The sequence below is a fragment of the Pristis pectinata genome, chromosome 5, assembly GCF_009764475.1.
Source record: "Pristis pectinata isolate sPriPec2 chromosome 5, sPriPec2.1.pri, whole genome shotgun sequence".
NCBI classification, from domain to species: domain Eukaryota; kingdom Metazoa; phylum Chordata; class Chondrichthyes; order Rhinopristiformes; family Pristidae; genus Pristis; species Pristis pectinata.
In genome coordinates this window covers 73,462,710-73,476,993 of record NC_067409.1, presented here as the reverse complement: position 1 = coordinate 73,476,993, position 14,284 = coordinate 73,462,710, and the positions used below count along the sequence as shown (strand labels likewise).

At 39.3% G+C, this 14,284-nt stretch overlaps 1 protein-coding gene across 2 annotated transcripts in view; it reads left to right on the top strand.

Moving 5' to 3' along the window:
• Positions 1 to 14,284, top strand: part of cdv3 (carnitine deficiency-associated gene expressed in ventricle 3) — a 34,140-nt gene that overhangs the window by 10,792 nt on the left and 9,064 nt on the right. The window contains exons 3-5 of one of the 2 annotated variants that reach the window (XM_052016003.1): positions 4,730 to 4,866; positions 5,860 to 6,019; positions 9,504 to 12,408. In XM_052016003.1, the coding sequence (XP_051871963.1) occupies positions 4,730 to 4,866; positions 5,860 to 6,019; positions 9,504 to 9,630 (424 nt within the window). In that variant the 3' untranslated portion in view covers positions 9,631 to 12,408. The remainder of the gene's footprint in view (positions 1 to 4,729; positions 4,867 to 5,859; positions 6,020 to 9,503; positions 12,409 to 14,284) is intronic. The other variant, XM_052016004.1, reaches the window with a different exon arrangement.

Sequence of the window (14,284 nt, the reverse complement as noted above, 5' to 3'; positions counted from 1 at the left end):
CGATTTCTCCTCATCCCAGTCCTAAATGGACTACGCTTGTGACTCCTGGTTCTAGACTCAGCTACTTGAAACATCCTGTCTCCAGCTTGCCGAACTCTGTCAGAATTTTGTATGTGTCAGTGAGATCTCTTGTTATTTATATCCCTTCGCAGATTCAATGCATCCTCCTTGAACCTTTCTTTATCACCTATCTTTGTATTATCAGCAAATTTAGCCCCTATTAACACAAAAATAGAATTCTCATGGATTGACTTTATTCATTCACCAAGAGAATGTAGATGTCCCTGGCAATGCCTGGGTTTATTGTCCTCAATTACCCAAATTGAGGCAGTTAGCACTCAATCTCTCGTGTTTCTGGAGTCACATATAGGTCTGACTTGGTAACAATAGCAGTTTTCCTTTCCTGGAAGGTATTAATGCACCAAATGTTCTGCAACAATCTGGTAGTTACATAGTTACTATTTTTGAGGCTAGTTTTCAGTTTCAAGTTTATTTTAATTACATGAGTTTAAATTCCTCAGCTGCCTTGATGGGTTTGAACTTCTGCATCAATGGTCCGGAGATCCACTGGTCCAGTCACTTAACACCTACAGTACTCTGCCCCAATCTTTATGCTATCCTAACTCCTGTTTAGTCCTACTTAATTTTGAGGGCATGATAACTATTACTATTATCTCCATCGCAGATAAAACCAGCAACCTAAAACCATGATTATTATTGACTTTTGAACATAGAAGAGATCAATTCAAGATATTACATTTTTGAAGAAAAATAATTAAGCCTATTTCACTTGCAGACATTAAGATCTGGTTTCAATATATAATTCCAAAAGGGATTGGCACTTGAGTTTTCCTTGATAAGATATCTGTATTAATCACATGTACATCGAAACACACACTGAAATGCATCTTTTTGCGTAGAGTGTTCTGGGAGCAGCCCGCAAGTGTTGCCACGTTTCCAGCACCAACATAGCATGCCCACAACTTCCTAACCTGTTTGTCTTTGGAATGTGGGAGGAAATCAGAGGAAACCCACGCAGACACGGGGAGAACGTACAAACTCCTTACAGGCAGTGGCCGGATTTGGACCCGGGTCACTGGCGCTGTAAAGCGTTACACTAACCGCTACACTGAGTCTGGAAAGTTGAATGAATGATAAAGGAGTTTATTAGGGTAGATGTGTTGAAGTAGTTTCCTGTTTTGATGGCCTTTTAGAACAGTAAATCAGGTGATTTTCTAAATGATAAACAGAAGTTTAGAAGATCGGAGAGATTTGGTTTTCAAACTAGTAGACATATACAAGAACTATTCTCAATTTCGTGGGAGTTGGCTATTTAAAGCTTTGGTCAGAATCCACCTGGACTCCTTTGTTTTTGGCAATAACTATAATGAAGGATAAGTAATGCTTAGGAAAATAGTAAAGGTAGTAAAGTAAATGATGAGTTGAATTTATTTCCCTGCATAAGTATGTGTTAGTTTTTGTAAAATCGCTATTGGTGTCTATAAAGTTAAATTGTGCGAACAGATTAAATTAGACACGTTCATAGTCATACAGCACAGAAACAGGCTCTTTGGTCCACCATGTCCATGCTGCCCACTGTACCTCCCTACACTACTCCCATTTACCCACATTAGATCCATAACCTTCTATGCCTTGGTGATTTAAGTACTTGTCTAGATGTTTCCTAAATGTCATGAGAGTCTTTGCCTCCAGCAACTCTTAAGGCAGTGCATTGCAGACTCCAGCCACCCTCTGGAAAAACTTCCTCTAAGATCCACGCTAAACCACCTACGTTCTCTTGGCTTTGACTTATCGACTGTGGGAGAAAGATTTTTTACTATCTACCCTATCTATAACCTTCCTAATTCTCTTTACCTCTGTCAGGTCACCCCTCATCCACCTCCGCTCCAGGTAAAACAAACCAAGCCTATCTAGTCTGTCCTTGTAATCTTAATGCTGCAATCCAGGCAACATCCTGGTGAATTTCCTCCACACCCTCTCTGGTGCACTCAGATGCTTCCTACAGTTCAGGGGTTAGTGCTGCATGCATTACCACCATGTGATTTAAGCAAAGTTTTACAAAGCTGTAACATAATGTCCCAGTTTTTGTATTCTGTGCCACAGCTAAAGAAGGCAGGCATCCCACATGCCTTCACCATCTTATCCTTCATTACTGCAACTTTCGGGGATTTGTTGACGTGTACCCCAAGGTCCCTCTGTTCATCAGCACTCCCAAGGGCCCTACCATTTATTGTGTACATCCTACCTTTGTTGGCCTTCCCAAAATTCATCACCTGGCATTTGTCAGAATTAAGTTCCATTTGCCATTCCTTTGCTCAAGTTTCTAACTGATCTAAATCACGCTGTACCCTGAACAACTTTCCTCTCTATCCACAACATCACCAGTTTTTATCAAATGTAAGCTTGCACATCATACCTTGTATATTCATGTTCTAGTCATTAACGTGTATCACAAACATCAAGGGTCTTGGCACTGTACACCAGTTGGAGACTTTTGATGAGAAACACAAGCCTTCACTACCGCCACCCATTACCAAGCACAGTTTGCCAGCCTGCCCTGGATCCCAAAGGCTCTAACCTTCTGGATCAGCTTACCATGTGAGACCGTGTGAAAGGCCTTAGTACTGCATTCCCCTCATTCCTCAAAAAATTCAGGCAAATTTGACAGGCAGGATTTCCCATGAACAAAGACATGCTGACGATCCTTAATCAATCCCAGTCTTTCTAAGTGAAGATAAATGCTATCCCCTAGATTTTTTTTTCCAATTGTTTCCAAACCACTGATGTAAGATTTGCTGGCCTGTAGTTATGTGGCTTATCACTGCTGCACTTTTTGAATAAAGGAACAAGATTTGCCATTCTCCGGTCACTTGGTACTTTGCCCATGGCTAACAAAATGCAAAAATGATAAAGTTGCTGGCCTCCTATAGCTGCCTGGGATACATCTCATCGGGCACGGTGGATTTGTCCTCCTTTGTTTTGCAAGACCTCTAGCCTTTCCTAATGCTAACATGCTTCAGAACCTCACCATCTCCTGCTAGGAACTCTCCCTCTACCATGTCCTTAGTGAAAGCAGATGAGAAGTATTCATTGAGGACATCATCCACATCCAGCTCCATGCACAGATTGCCTCTGTGGTCCCTAAGGGGGCCTACTCTTTACCTGGTTACTCGCTTCCTCTTAAAATGCGTATAGAACGCCTAGTCTTATAATTGTTTGAATCTGAAAGATGTTCTGATCAAATATGTAAAATCTCAGTAAAGGAGCTATTGCCATCGAGTCGAGCAAGTGGGCATAATAAAATTTATGGCCAGGCTTTTTAGGGGGTGGGAGGGGAGTCAAGAAGCATTTTATCTCCCAACAGGTAATTGAAATCTAAACTATTCCCCGTAAAGTCATGAGTGATTGGACAATTGGAACTTCCAGTGCTGAGATTAATTTTTGATGATTGAGTTGCAAAATTGAATGTAATTGGAATATAGATCATTCTTGATCAATTTGTATAGTGAAATGAGTTTCAAGGGCTGAATGTCTTGCATTTTCTATGGAAAGTAAGACTTGTTATTATTCAGTTCTCCCCATGTTTGTGTGGGTTTCCTCCGGGTGCTCCGATTTCCTCCCACATTCCAAAGATGTATAGGTTAGGAAATTATGGGCATGCTATGTTGATGCCAGAAGCGTGGTGACACTTGCGGGCAGCCCCCCAACATCACTACGCAAAAGATGTATTTCACTGTGTGTTTTGATGTACATATGACTAATAAAAATCTGATCTTATCAGTCGTGGGGGTGGGGGGGTGGTGGTGGGAAGATAATGACCAGGATGCCTTGAGTCTCAAATCACCTTCGTTTCTTCCCATGGTTGTTGATTGAAGGTTGGCAAAGATTAGGAATGTAGGATGTTATGCCCTCTCATCTCAGCCAATCCTGGCCCTCATTCATCTGCAGTGTGAAGTGACTAGGGATGTTCAGTTCTCCAGCTGCTCGGTCTCTGAGATGGTACCATTCATCGTGTTACTAAGATCAGCACTCACTAGCATGACTAGTGTTCCGGGGTACGTGGCAGAGAAAGTTGTAAATGTATAGCATGCACCACGGTGCAGTTCAGTGGATATTAGACTGGTGTTGTTGAAGTAGAGTTTTGAACTTATTAACCTCAGCAGCATTGAGTTATTTGGTATGTTTCAGCTCGCTGTGCTCCTTTTGATAAACAAAATCTTCTCTTGAACAAGAGGAATACAGAATATTGTAGCAGCTTTGAGCTGTTTAGAAAAATGTAGAAAATGTTCCTTCTCACTCAGGCAGCAAGCTACGTTTGCAACTGTTAAAACTGAAAGGTGTTAGGGGCTGGTCATACACAACAAATAAAATCAGGCTAATACTAACCTATGTTTGTGTGCCTTCTGGGGAAAGTTTGAAATGTGGCAGACTGTCCTTTTGGTATGTGGTTGTATATTTGCAGCAAAATAGCAACAGTATGAGAAAAGAATGGGGTGAAATTTTCTTGGTTTAAAGACGTGACAGTCTATTCATCGTAGCTCCAAAGTTCACATTCTAAAATTGAACATCCTGAATTTTGCTTAATTATGAGTCTGGAGTATTAATTGAAGGCATAATTATGGTATTGTTTAAGTGCATGCCTATACATAATTTTAAGCTGTTTGGACTTTCTGAATATTAGTTTAATGCTAGCTGTTACTAACTCTAGTGATGAAAGAGAGGAAGAAGATAATGAGAAGAAAGAAGATCAAGATGAGGATGGAGAGAATATCTCGTATAGAGAAGGGGATAGGACCATTGGACCTTGGAACAAGATAACGCCAGTGCAGGCACCTGTCACTGTAGGTAAGCATAGACAGTGAGAAATTAGACTGAAGGACTTCTACTCCTGTATTCCTACATTGCTAACCTCTAAATAGCTTAGAATCATCAGCCAATCTACAGTGACATTATTGAATATGCTCTGTTAACAGTAGACTATGAAGCTGTTCAAGTGGAATTTTAGGAAATGTTTATAGGACCTTTACATTCAACACATAGCTACAAGACTATGAAATAGTTGTCAAAGCAGGATTGTATTTGAATGATTAGTATTCTTAATTATGCCACTCCGTTTGTTATGTGGAACACTTTAAAAGACTACTTGACTCTTCATACCTGAGTAACTTGACCCTTATTCCTTGAGTTGAAAGTTTTTGTGCTTTGAATGGAACCTTTAAAGCACAGGTGTCTTAACACGTAATCTAAACAAGGCTTAGACTTTCCTGAAATGTCTTTTATCTGAGTTATATTGCTGTAATGGTTCTTTTTCCCACTAATGTTCAGGAGCTATTAGATTTGGAAATCATTTCCATTCTAAAGCTTTTGGGGTGTAGCCTCTTTGCACCTGTTAAGAAATACCCATTACTAATTCTTGCATCTTTAAGTTTAAAGAGCTGCAGCATTAAAGGAGGGCTTAAATTTGTGTTCACAGGAAGAATGAAGTGACTTGTACTTCTGGCAGGCATTGGGTGTTTTGTCCTGGAGAATTTATTAAACTTTTTCTTACTGCATTGCTTCCCCTATTCTTGCTGTTTTGTTCATCGAGCAAAAGGGTAGGCGTAATAATTCTATAAGGCTTATTGGTACTTTCGAGTCGGTTGAAATGGTCACTTTTGACCCTAATTCTCTTTACTTCCAGAGCAGGCTACTCAGATTCCCATACAGATTCATATGGTTAACCTAGGATCTAACCCTGCAGGCCTAGTGTACCATGTTGATTCATTATTGTTTCCTTAATGTGTATAATTTTGAACTGCTTTAGCTAAAATCTGCTTTTTAACTTCATTATGATTCCAGTTGAAGAAGTCCCAGAAGCAAAACCATCTGGTGTATATCGGCCTCCTGGAGCCAGATCGGGTAATGTGAGAAGAACACAATCACAAGGACCACCCGAGATCTTCAATGATGCACAGTTTCCATCCCTACAAGCATCAGCAAAGCATGTAGAAACCAGAAAGTAAGCCTGAATGTGTTTACTTGCTGTCAGTGATTATCTACTTGTTTGATCACTGTAATGCGTTTAAAGCATTTTTTTCACTTATGGTGTGAAAGTGTTTTTCCGTGATAGGTTCTTCATTTTCAGTTTTTAACTGATTTATGGACTTGATGGTCAGCCATTTGCCCAACAACTTGTGAATCTTGTGGGCTGTACTACAATGCACTCTTGCCCATGAATATGGCATCATTGTGTTCTTTGGCTTATTTCCAACAATACAAAAATGTACAATATTTGTATAGCCTTTATTTCATAAAGATTCTGGCCAAACATTAGGTTTGTTTAACAAATGTGAGCAAGATATAAAAATGGGCCAATGAGTAAGTACACTTCTTAGTGCACTGTGAGCCAAGCAAGAGTTCAGTCATGAATCAGTTGGGGCAGCAGTGAATGGAGGTCCTGAATCTAACTTTGTGCTCATGGATAGAGAGACTGATGGAGTAGCTGGGTACAGAAGCTGTATATACATGTATTTTTTTCAAAATAAATTATTTCCCATGGTTACTGTTAACCTCCAAGTGTGCATTGCAGATATTGGGCAGTTCAGATTAAAATAGATGCCTGAAATATAACTAACAGCAACAACAGGTAATTTTATTGGCTTAAATTGCCTCTGGATTAGTTCTCAAAGGGTTGCTGCCCAATACACTTTAAATATGGATCTTTGAAGGAAGAATTGAAAATGAAGAACCACATTTTGTACAGAAAATACAATTCACTTTGTCTGCCAATCAGCTTGACATTATGGAGTTCACTTAAAAATGTTTATTTTTCGATAATCTGACTTTCATTTTTACATCCTTATTTGTTCAATCTCCACATACAAATAGGCTACTATGATTGAATTGTCATCTGGACTAAATCAGTTAAACCAAACATGGTTGTGATAACCCCAGTACAGGATCCAATAGGTGTGGCAAGGCAGTCAAGCCAACTGCAGAATCTTTGTGCTTAACAGTGCTTGAATTTAGGTTTTCTTGTTAATAAAATGCCCTCAGTTGACACTTTCATCAAACAAGCATGTTCATCAAACAAGCATGTTTTTCGTGAAAAATAAGCAATTGTAAGCATGGTGGAGTGTGCTTTGCAATTGCCTGGATGTCTGAATGTACAAGTTTCCTTTGGAAACTGAGAAAGCCACCCTTGAATTTGGGAGTAGGAAGCAGATCCTCAGCTTATGGTTGTAAGTGGTGGATTCCTGTTCTTATTACAGAGAATTCTTAGTTGAGACGCTTTCTGATGGTTTTAAAAAAAAAAGTGGAACATGGAATTTGAAGAATATGTCTGAGAATGTTGAGTTCTTGCATTTTTCTAAGATTTAAAAGAACATCCTTGGGATAGACTGCTTGTAAGAAGGATCCTTTAGCCCCATAATTACAGAAGGTTCTGCATTATGTTGACCTAAGGTACTCAAAGCAAGGATATTGTCCATTTTCTTTTGAGCCAGAGAATAATCCTGCATATTGAGCTTTCATAAGAAAGTGATATTTGTTAATGTGATGCATCTAGGGAACTGACCAATGTCTTTTAGAATTTAGGCTCATTTTTGTGAGAGTCGATGGCAGTGGACGTTTGTACAGAGCAGAAATTGTGTACAGGGTGTTATCACTTTTTAACTGGGTACTGGAGATTGTCATGTGCTTTCTTTAGTGATACTCTACATTGAATCATTCCTGGCCTAACTATAGATATATGTGCAGTTTTATGATATTGTAATATGATCCCAGTAGGTTGATGTTCCAGAGATGGAATTGGTGCAAGAATGGTACATGAACACAAGATGGGAGCAGGGGTAGGCCAAGGACAATGGTACAAGAACTCAAGATAGGAGCAGGGCTAGGTCCCTCAGCCTGCCCTGCCACTCAGTGTGACCATGGCTGATCTACCCTTGGCGCAGCAACTCCTCTGTCAGATCCCCATAGCTCTGACCCCCGGTCTTTCAAAGCTGTATCTGTCTCAACTTTAAATACTTCTAATGGGTAGCCCCCACAGGTCTCTGGGGCAGAGAATTCCAGAAAGTCACCACCTGTGAAAAAGATTCTAGACAGCTGGGTGGATGAGCAATGCCATAACTTTGCTTCAGCATTTGAATCCACAATCCTGTAAGAATTACATGTAGCAATGAGATCATTATGGCAACTTCAACTGTTTCTACAGAGTGCAATGCCATCAATCTACCAGAAGGCACCTTACCACTTCAATCTTGAGACAAGCCATGAACCTTAAGGGCTGTCAACAAGCTGGAAATTGTCCATCCACCACCTTAAAACACATAGTCTCTAACAGACAGCTGCAGTGTATTGCAGTAACTTACTAAGGTTTCTTGGACAGCTCATACCCATGTCTGTGATGGTCTGAAAGGTCCAATAGAAGGCTCTTGACAATACCACCTGCAGAATTTCTAATCTACATCAACCTGACTAGAAAATATAGTAATCCCGTAGTTGTCACTGGGTCAATATCCTGGAACTGTCTAGCTAGCATCTGTACCACACAGCCTGCGCCAGACTTGCTGCCATCTGCTAAAGGACAGTTAGGGATGCTCACAGATGATTAACAAAACCTGGCCTAGGCATTGGTACCCATGCCTTAGGAGACTTAAAGAAGCTTGTAAAGTGAAAGCTATGAGGCTTCCAATTGCACAGGCCGTGGTGCGGAAACAAATGCATGATTAGATCTATTTAAATGAAAATAGCCTTGATGTTTGTCTGAAGCTCATTCAGATTTGCCTCAGTATTGAATCTTTCATTTTGGTGATATTTGTGGAGCTTTCATGTCCTGTTTAGATGGTTTTGTAACAAAAGTTAATATAATCATTGATAAAGGTATGGCCAGTTAGGATAATTGCTTTGTGCTCTGGCCACATTTTAGACCACTCTTTACAATTTTCTGCTCTCTAAATGAAATAATTATTAATGTTAATTTGCAAAGCCTATCTTGCCTCAGTATTAAGGAATGGCACTTACAGTTTTTGTCCTATGCTAAAGTGGAACACACTTATGGGTGGAGGTTGAACAAAAGTGTTAAGTGCTAGATTACCTGCTGTACGTAAGGTTGTCCTTCCTTGAATGTAGCTTGTCCTCCAAGTACAAAGTTTTGTTTCCTATTGTTACCTTTTCCTATTTCTGTGGAACTTGGAGCTTAATATTTTGTTTACTGTCACTGCTGTTGCCTTCAGAAGAACCTAACTACATTCACAAAATGTGGCCTGTTCTGGGTAGGGGAGAACTCTGACCCTTAAAGTTTATATAGGTGTTATGCAGATTGCAGTGTCCTGGTGGATCTCCCTTATTGAAAGATAGCCTGTTCATTTGTATGTGGCGGTTGAACCATTCAAAGAGTGAGGAAGACCATATGTATGGTAGGTAATCTAATACTTGTTTGGACGCTTTTTATTGTTGTGTTTGAACATTTGTCTAGCTGATCATAACTTATTTTTCTCCAGAGATAAAGAAATGGAAAAGACCTTTGAGATGGTGAAATACAAAAGCAGAGCCAGAGAGGATGGTTCTAAAAATCAGTCCGTTCAGCTAGAACTTGGCAACCAGTTTGCTGTTCTTGAAGAGCAGTAAATATTGGTGCATATTTTACAGACTGCTGCTCTGTGTTCCATCCCAGGTAACTAAGCAACATGGAACCCACCTGTCTTCACATAATGCCAGAAAAATGTTTAATTGAGGTGGCATAGGCTTCTGTGGACAAACGAGGCATCTGCAAGGCATCATGGGAATTTTAAGCTTGAAGCACAATAACTGCTGTCATCTGCTATGGACTCGAATTGATACAAGGGTTTGAATGAAGTGTCAGTCTTGGAATGACATTTTTTTGGATAAAGATTGAAAATGCAGCCATTAAGTGGTCCATTTGTTTATAATCCTGCTTTCTAGTTGAATGTTGAGCCTCAAAGGTGACTACCTCAGTTTGGCAGTGAGAACTGTGGACACCATTTTGACCGTACCTCGTTTGCCATCACTTTTTTAAAGGAGTGTTACAACACTAGTTCAACATTATAGAGTATTAATCTGCTAAATTCCTGGGAGCAGAAATAGAAATTGTATGACAGTCTACAAATTGAATTTGAGGCTGCATAACATTAAGTGACCTTACCGTAAAATAAAAATCTTGTGTGGCATCTATTAAAACATCTGGTTTTCAAGTTGGGGCTAGGTGGTTGCATGCAAAAGCTTGGACTGCATCACCTCCTTGCTTAAGATTATTCACAGTCTGTTTTTGGAAATAATGCAGAAATGAAATACACAGCAGTGTCCTTCTCCAAGTATCCTTGATGCTCAAAGAACTATAATCTAACTTGGATCTTGGGTAAATATTCATTTGAGATTTACATTTACTTTTTAAGTGGCAACACTCGCAAGACCACACAGTCCTCAAATCTTCAACTTTGTAAGAACGGTAGAAAACTAAAGTGGTGACCAACAGTTAAAACCTAGAAATGGGGGACGGGAAAACAGGGATTTGCAAACAAGTGTTCCTTTTAGAATTATTTGCATAATCTCACCTGAACAATCAAAATCTAGTGTTTGTTATGTGACATGAATGATGACACTTGTCACAATCTCTGGAGGTTGAATTTAATTCATCCTACTTTTGTGTATTTATATAATTAACTATTATGAAACCTTAACAAGGGGAAAATAAAGCTTAAGGTTACAGTTCAAAAATGACAACTGTACAACTATTTATGAAGACTGGTACAGTATTTTCTTAAAGCTTTAAGACCACTTTTAGAATTGGGCATAGTGAAATAAGTGCATCTTAGGCTCTGACCAGTTGCATTTTGAAATTCCCTTCCTTTTAACTTGCAATAAAACTAATTCTCTCTTCAAGAACTAACAGCAACACTTGGTAGGCATTATTGGATTGTTTTAACATGCAGATTTAGAACCTATTTTGTGCTATACAAATGGAACAGCAGCTATTGTCTGAACATATTTGAATCCTGGGCATGTATTATGGCTGTACTGGTGGAAAAAGAAATAAATCAATAAATCTGCAACATGTGAATATTTTGTCTCTTTATAATGGCTATAAATTGCTGCAGGATTAGTTGGAGCAATAACTATTGGATTTTTGTGATTTGTGCCTCAATCTTTTGCAATAGGTGACATGGTAAGGTTGGGGTGGGGGGAAGAAAGATAATTCAACTGATACTCTCAGTTGCAGGCCTGTTTCATGTCAGCTACTAGAACGACTACACTCCATTGAGGTATGTCTATTGGTAGCAGTTGGCATTGTACTGGGATTTAACTTGGTTTTCAAAACATTGTATAACAGAGGACATTTTTCAGTATTGTATCCAAAGTCATTTTTTGTTCATGAAGTTAACAGTGAAAATGTGCTTGGACATCTTATTTTATACTACAAGGAGACTTCCTGTAATAAGTGAGAATAGTTGCAGAGTTTCCATTATAGTTTAAGGGACACCTGCCACCATATCTCTTCAGTCCCATATTCTCGTACAGTTGAAGGTAATCATACTGCCAGTGCATTGCCTGTGAGAGCAATTGAAAAAGACTTTAACCAATTTCATTTGTTTGAGAAGAAGTTTTTATCTAAAATTAAGTATCAGCCTCGTAACAATTACTCAGCTTAGTCGAATCCAGTGCATACTTCTAATGCTTCTTGTATACTAATCAAAGTTTATCAGTTGCTGGGCAAAACAAGTTGAAATGCTGACAATCTAAAATAAAACACTGCTGCAAATGCACAATTGGGTTTTGCAGTCAGTATTGAAAAGTGGCAGTAAATCAAATAGCAAAGCAAACAATAGCTGCAAATAGAAGGAGTACCAAAGGTCAAATGGCAGTTCTAATATGATTTAATGCAACAATGTATTTGATGGGTTAGTGAGGCTGAAGACTGCTACATCCCCCAGGCCAAGCTACGATGATTCTCTTTTAATGCATTGATCAGATCTTGCACAGTAATTTTTTCACTGTTTCAAACGAAACACATGTAAGTGGAAAAGGCGGAGGAATCGAAGAATAAAGGTTTATGGCCAGTGTTTAATTGGTATATAAAATGGAATATGAGATGAAATATTAAGCTATTTAAATGTGGAACAAGATTATAAAATGAACCTTGAGGGGAAAAATACTAAACAATCGAATATCTCATTCTCCTACCTTATCTAGTAGGTTCTTGAGGTTTCAAAATCTAGTTGGACGTTGAACTGCAGTTGTTTAAAAGTAAAGAGTTAACTTGACAGTCCAGCATCTTGTGAGCAAAAATCATGGGTGGATCCAGCAGGAATCTTGTCTGCCTCATGACTTCATACTACATAAAGCTCCACAATATGGATGTCAGAAACGTATTCCGAGTGTAAAGCTGAGGTGAGATCACTCTTGGTTTTGTTAAAGTGCCACCATTTCTCAATCCTAACAGTGGATGTTTTAACATCTGTTAATTTCAGTAATTATGTTTGAGGATGTGTAAAATAAAAGGGTGATTCTATTTTCTGCTTCTCGTTTCTAAAGCTGGTTTCTTGTTTCATAAAGCCTTTTCATACAGCAAACCTCATTTTGAAAACGTTATAGATCTTTGACTTGTTTATATCACTTGTAAGAGAGGAGTTCTATTGTCACTAAGGTATTTAGAAGCATACTCTGCTGTAAACTCTGAAAAGCAGAAAAGTACCAAAAGGTTTTTTCCCCCACAGGGAGATCTTTGATTTTATTTGTGTACAATGTCCTAGTGGATCCATTTTTGGAATTTCTTTTCAGAATTGACATCCTTGCTAATTTCATTGGAATTGGTTTATTGTTTTCACGCGCCAAGGTACAGTGAAAATTTTGTCTTGCATTCTGTTCGTACGGATCAATTCATTACAGAGTGCATCGAGGTAGTACAAGGTAAATCAGGACAGAATGCAGAATAATGTGTAACAGTTACAGAGAAAGTGCAGTGAGGTGCAAGGTCACAATGAGGTAGGTTGTGAGGTCAAGAGTCCATCTTATCGTACTAGGGAACTGTTCAATAGTCTTATAACAGTGGGATAGAAGCTGTCCTTGAGCCTGGTGGTATGTGCTTTCAGGCTTTTGTATCTTCTGCCTGAGGGGAGAAGAGAGAATGTCCAGGGTGGCTGAGGTCTTTGATTATTAAATACAAAGAACAGTACAGCACTGGACAGGCCACTTGGCCCATGATGTTGTGCTGATCTTGATACCAATTTATACCAAATGTTCTGTTGTGTATCATCCATATCCCTCCATTCCCTTCATATTCATGTGTCTATCTAAAAGCCTCTTAAACTCCACTGAACTGGCTGCTTACACTACTACCTCTGGTAACCCATTCCAAACACCTATCACTCTGTGTTTTTGAAAAAAGACAAACTTGCCCCTCACTTCCCAACCTTAAAATCATGTCCTCTTGTGTTTGATATTTCTACCCTGGGGAAAAGATTTTGGACTGTCTACCTTATCTGTGTCTCTCATAATTTAAAAAACCTTTATCATGTCTCCCCTCATCCTTCAATGCTTTAGAGAGAACAAACCAGTTTGTCCAAACTTGTACCTCATAACCCTCTAATCCAGGCAGCATCCTGGTAAACCCCTTCTGCCCACTTTCCACGGTCTCCACATCCTTCCTATAATAGGGTGACTAGCTGCAGTGTGACTTCCTTACTCTTGTACTTTTAGTCAGACCACACAATACCCTAAGTGTGGTCTGACTAAAAGTACAAGAGTAAGGAAGTCATGCTGCAGCTATATAGTCGGAGACAGCCTTCGTATCTCCCCAGTGTTCTGAGGTACCTGCTGTAGATTGTTCATGTCTCTAAAGCACTCAGTAGGGTTCACCACTGTCCAGTTTAGATCAAGGAATCTTGAAAGAAGAAAAATCACTCAGTTGAGTTATTTTGAAGTGTTCCTTCCTTAGCATTGGATGCCTCTATCCCTGATGAGCTGTTCTCTATCCTAGGTTCTCAGCAGGTTGAGTCCTTGGGTGTTTGGGCCATAGATGTCTCCGAGGGATTATGCATGGAAGTTATGAAATAGTTACATCATCTGCACTTGTTCCACATGTCATAATTTTCTGATAGCATTTTGGCCTTTGATGCTTTACTTCCCTAGACGAGTTTCCAATCCAAGACTGCCTTGTGTTTTGGTTAATTAGCTCCCAAGTCTCCTAATCATTCTCATCAAACCAGTCCTGGGGTTTTCTGGTAGCAAGTCTCTGATTTATAGGATCATACAGCAGAGAAACAGG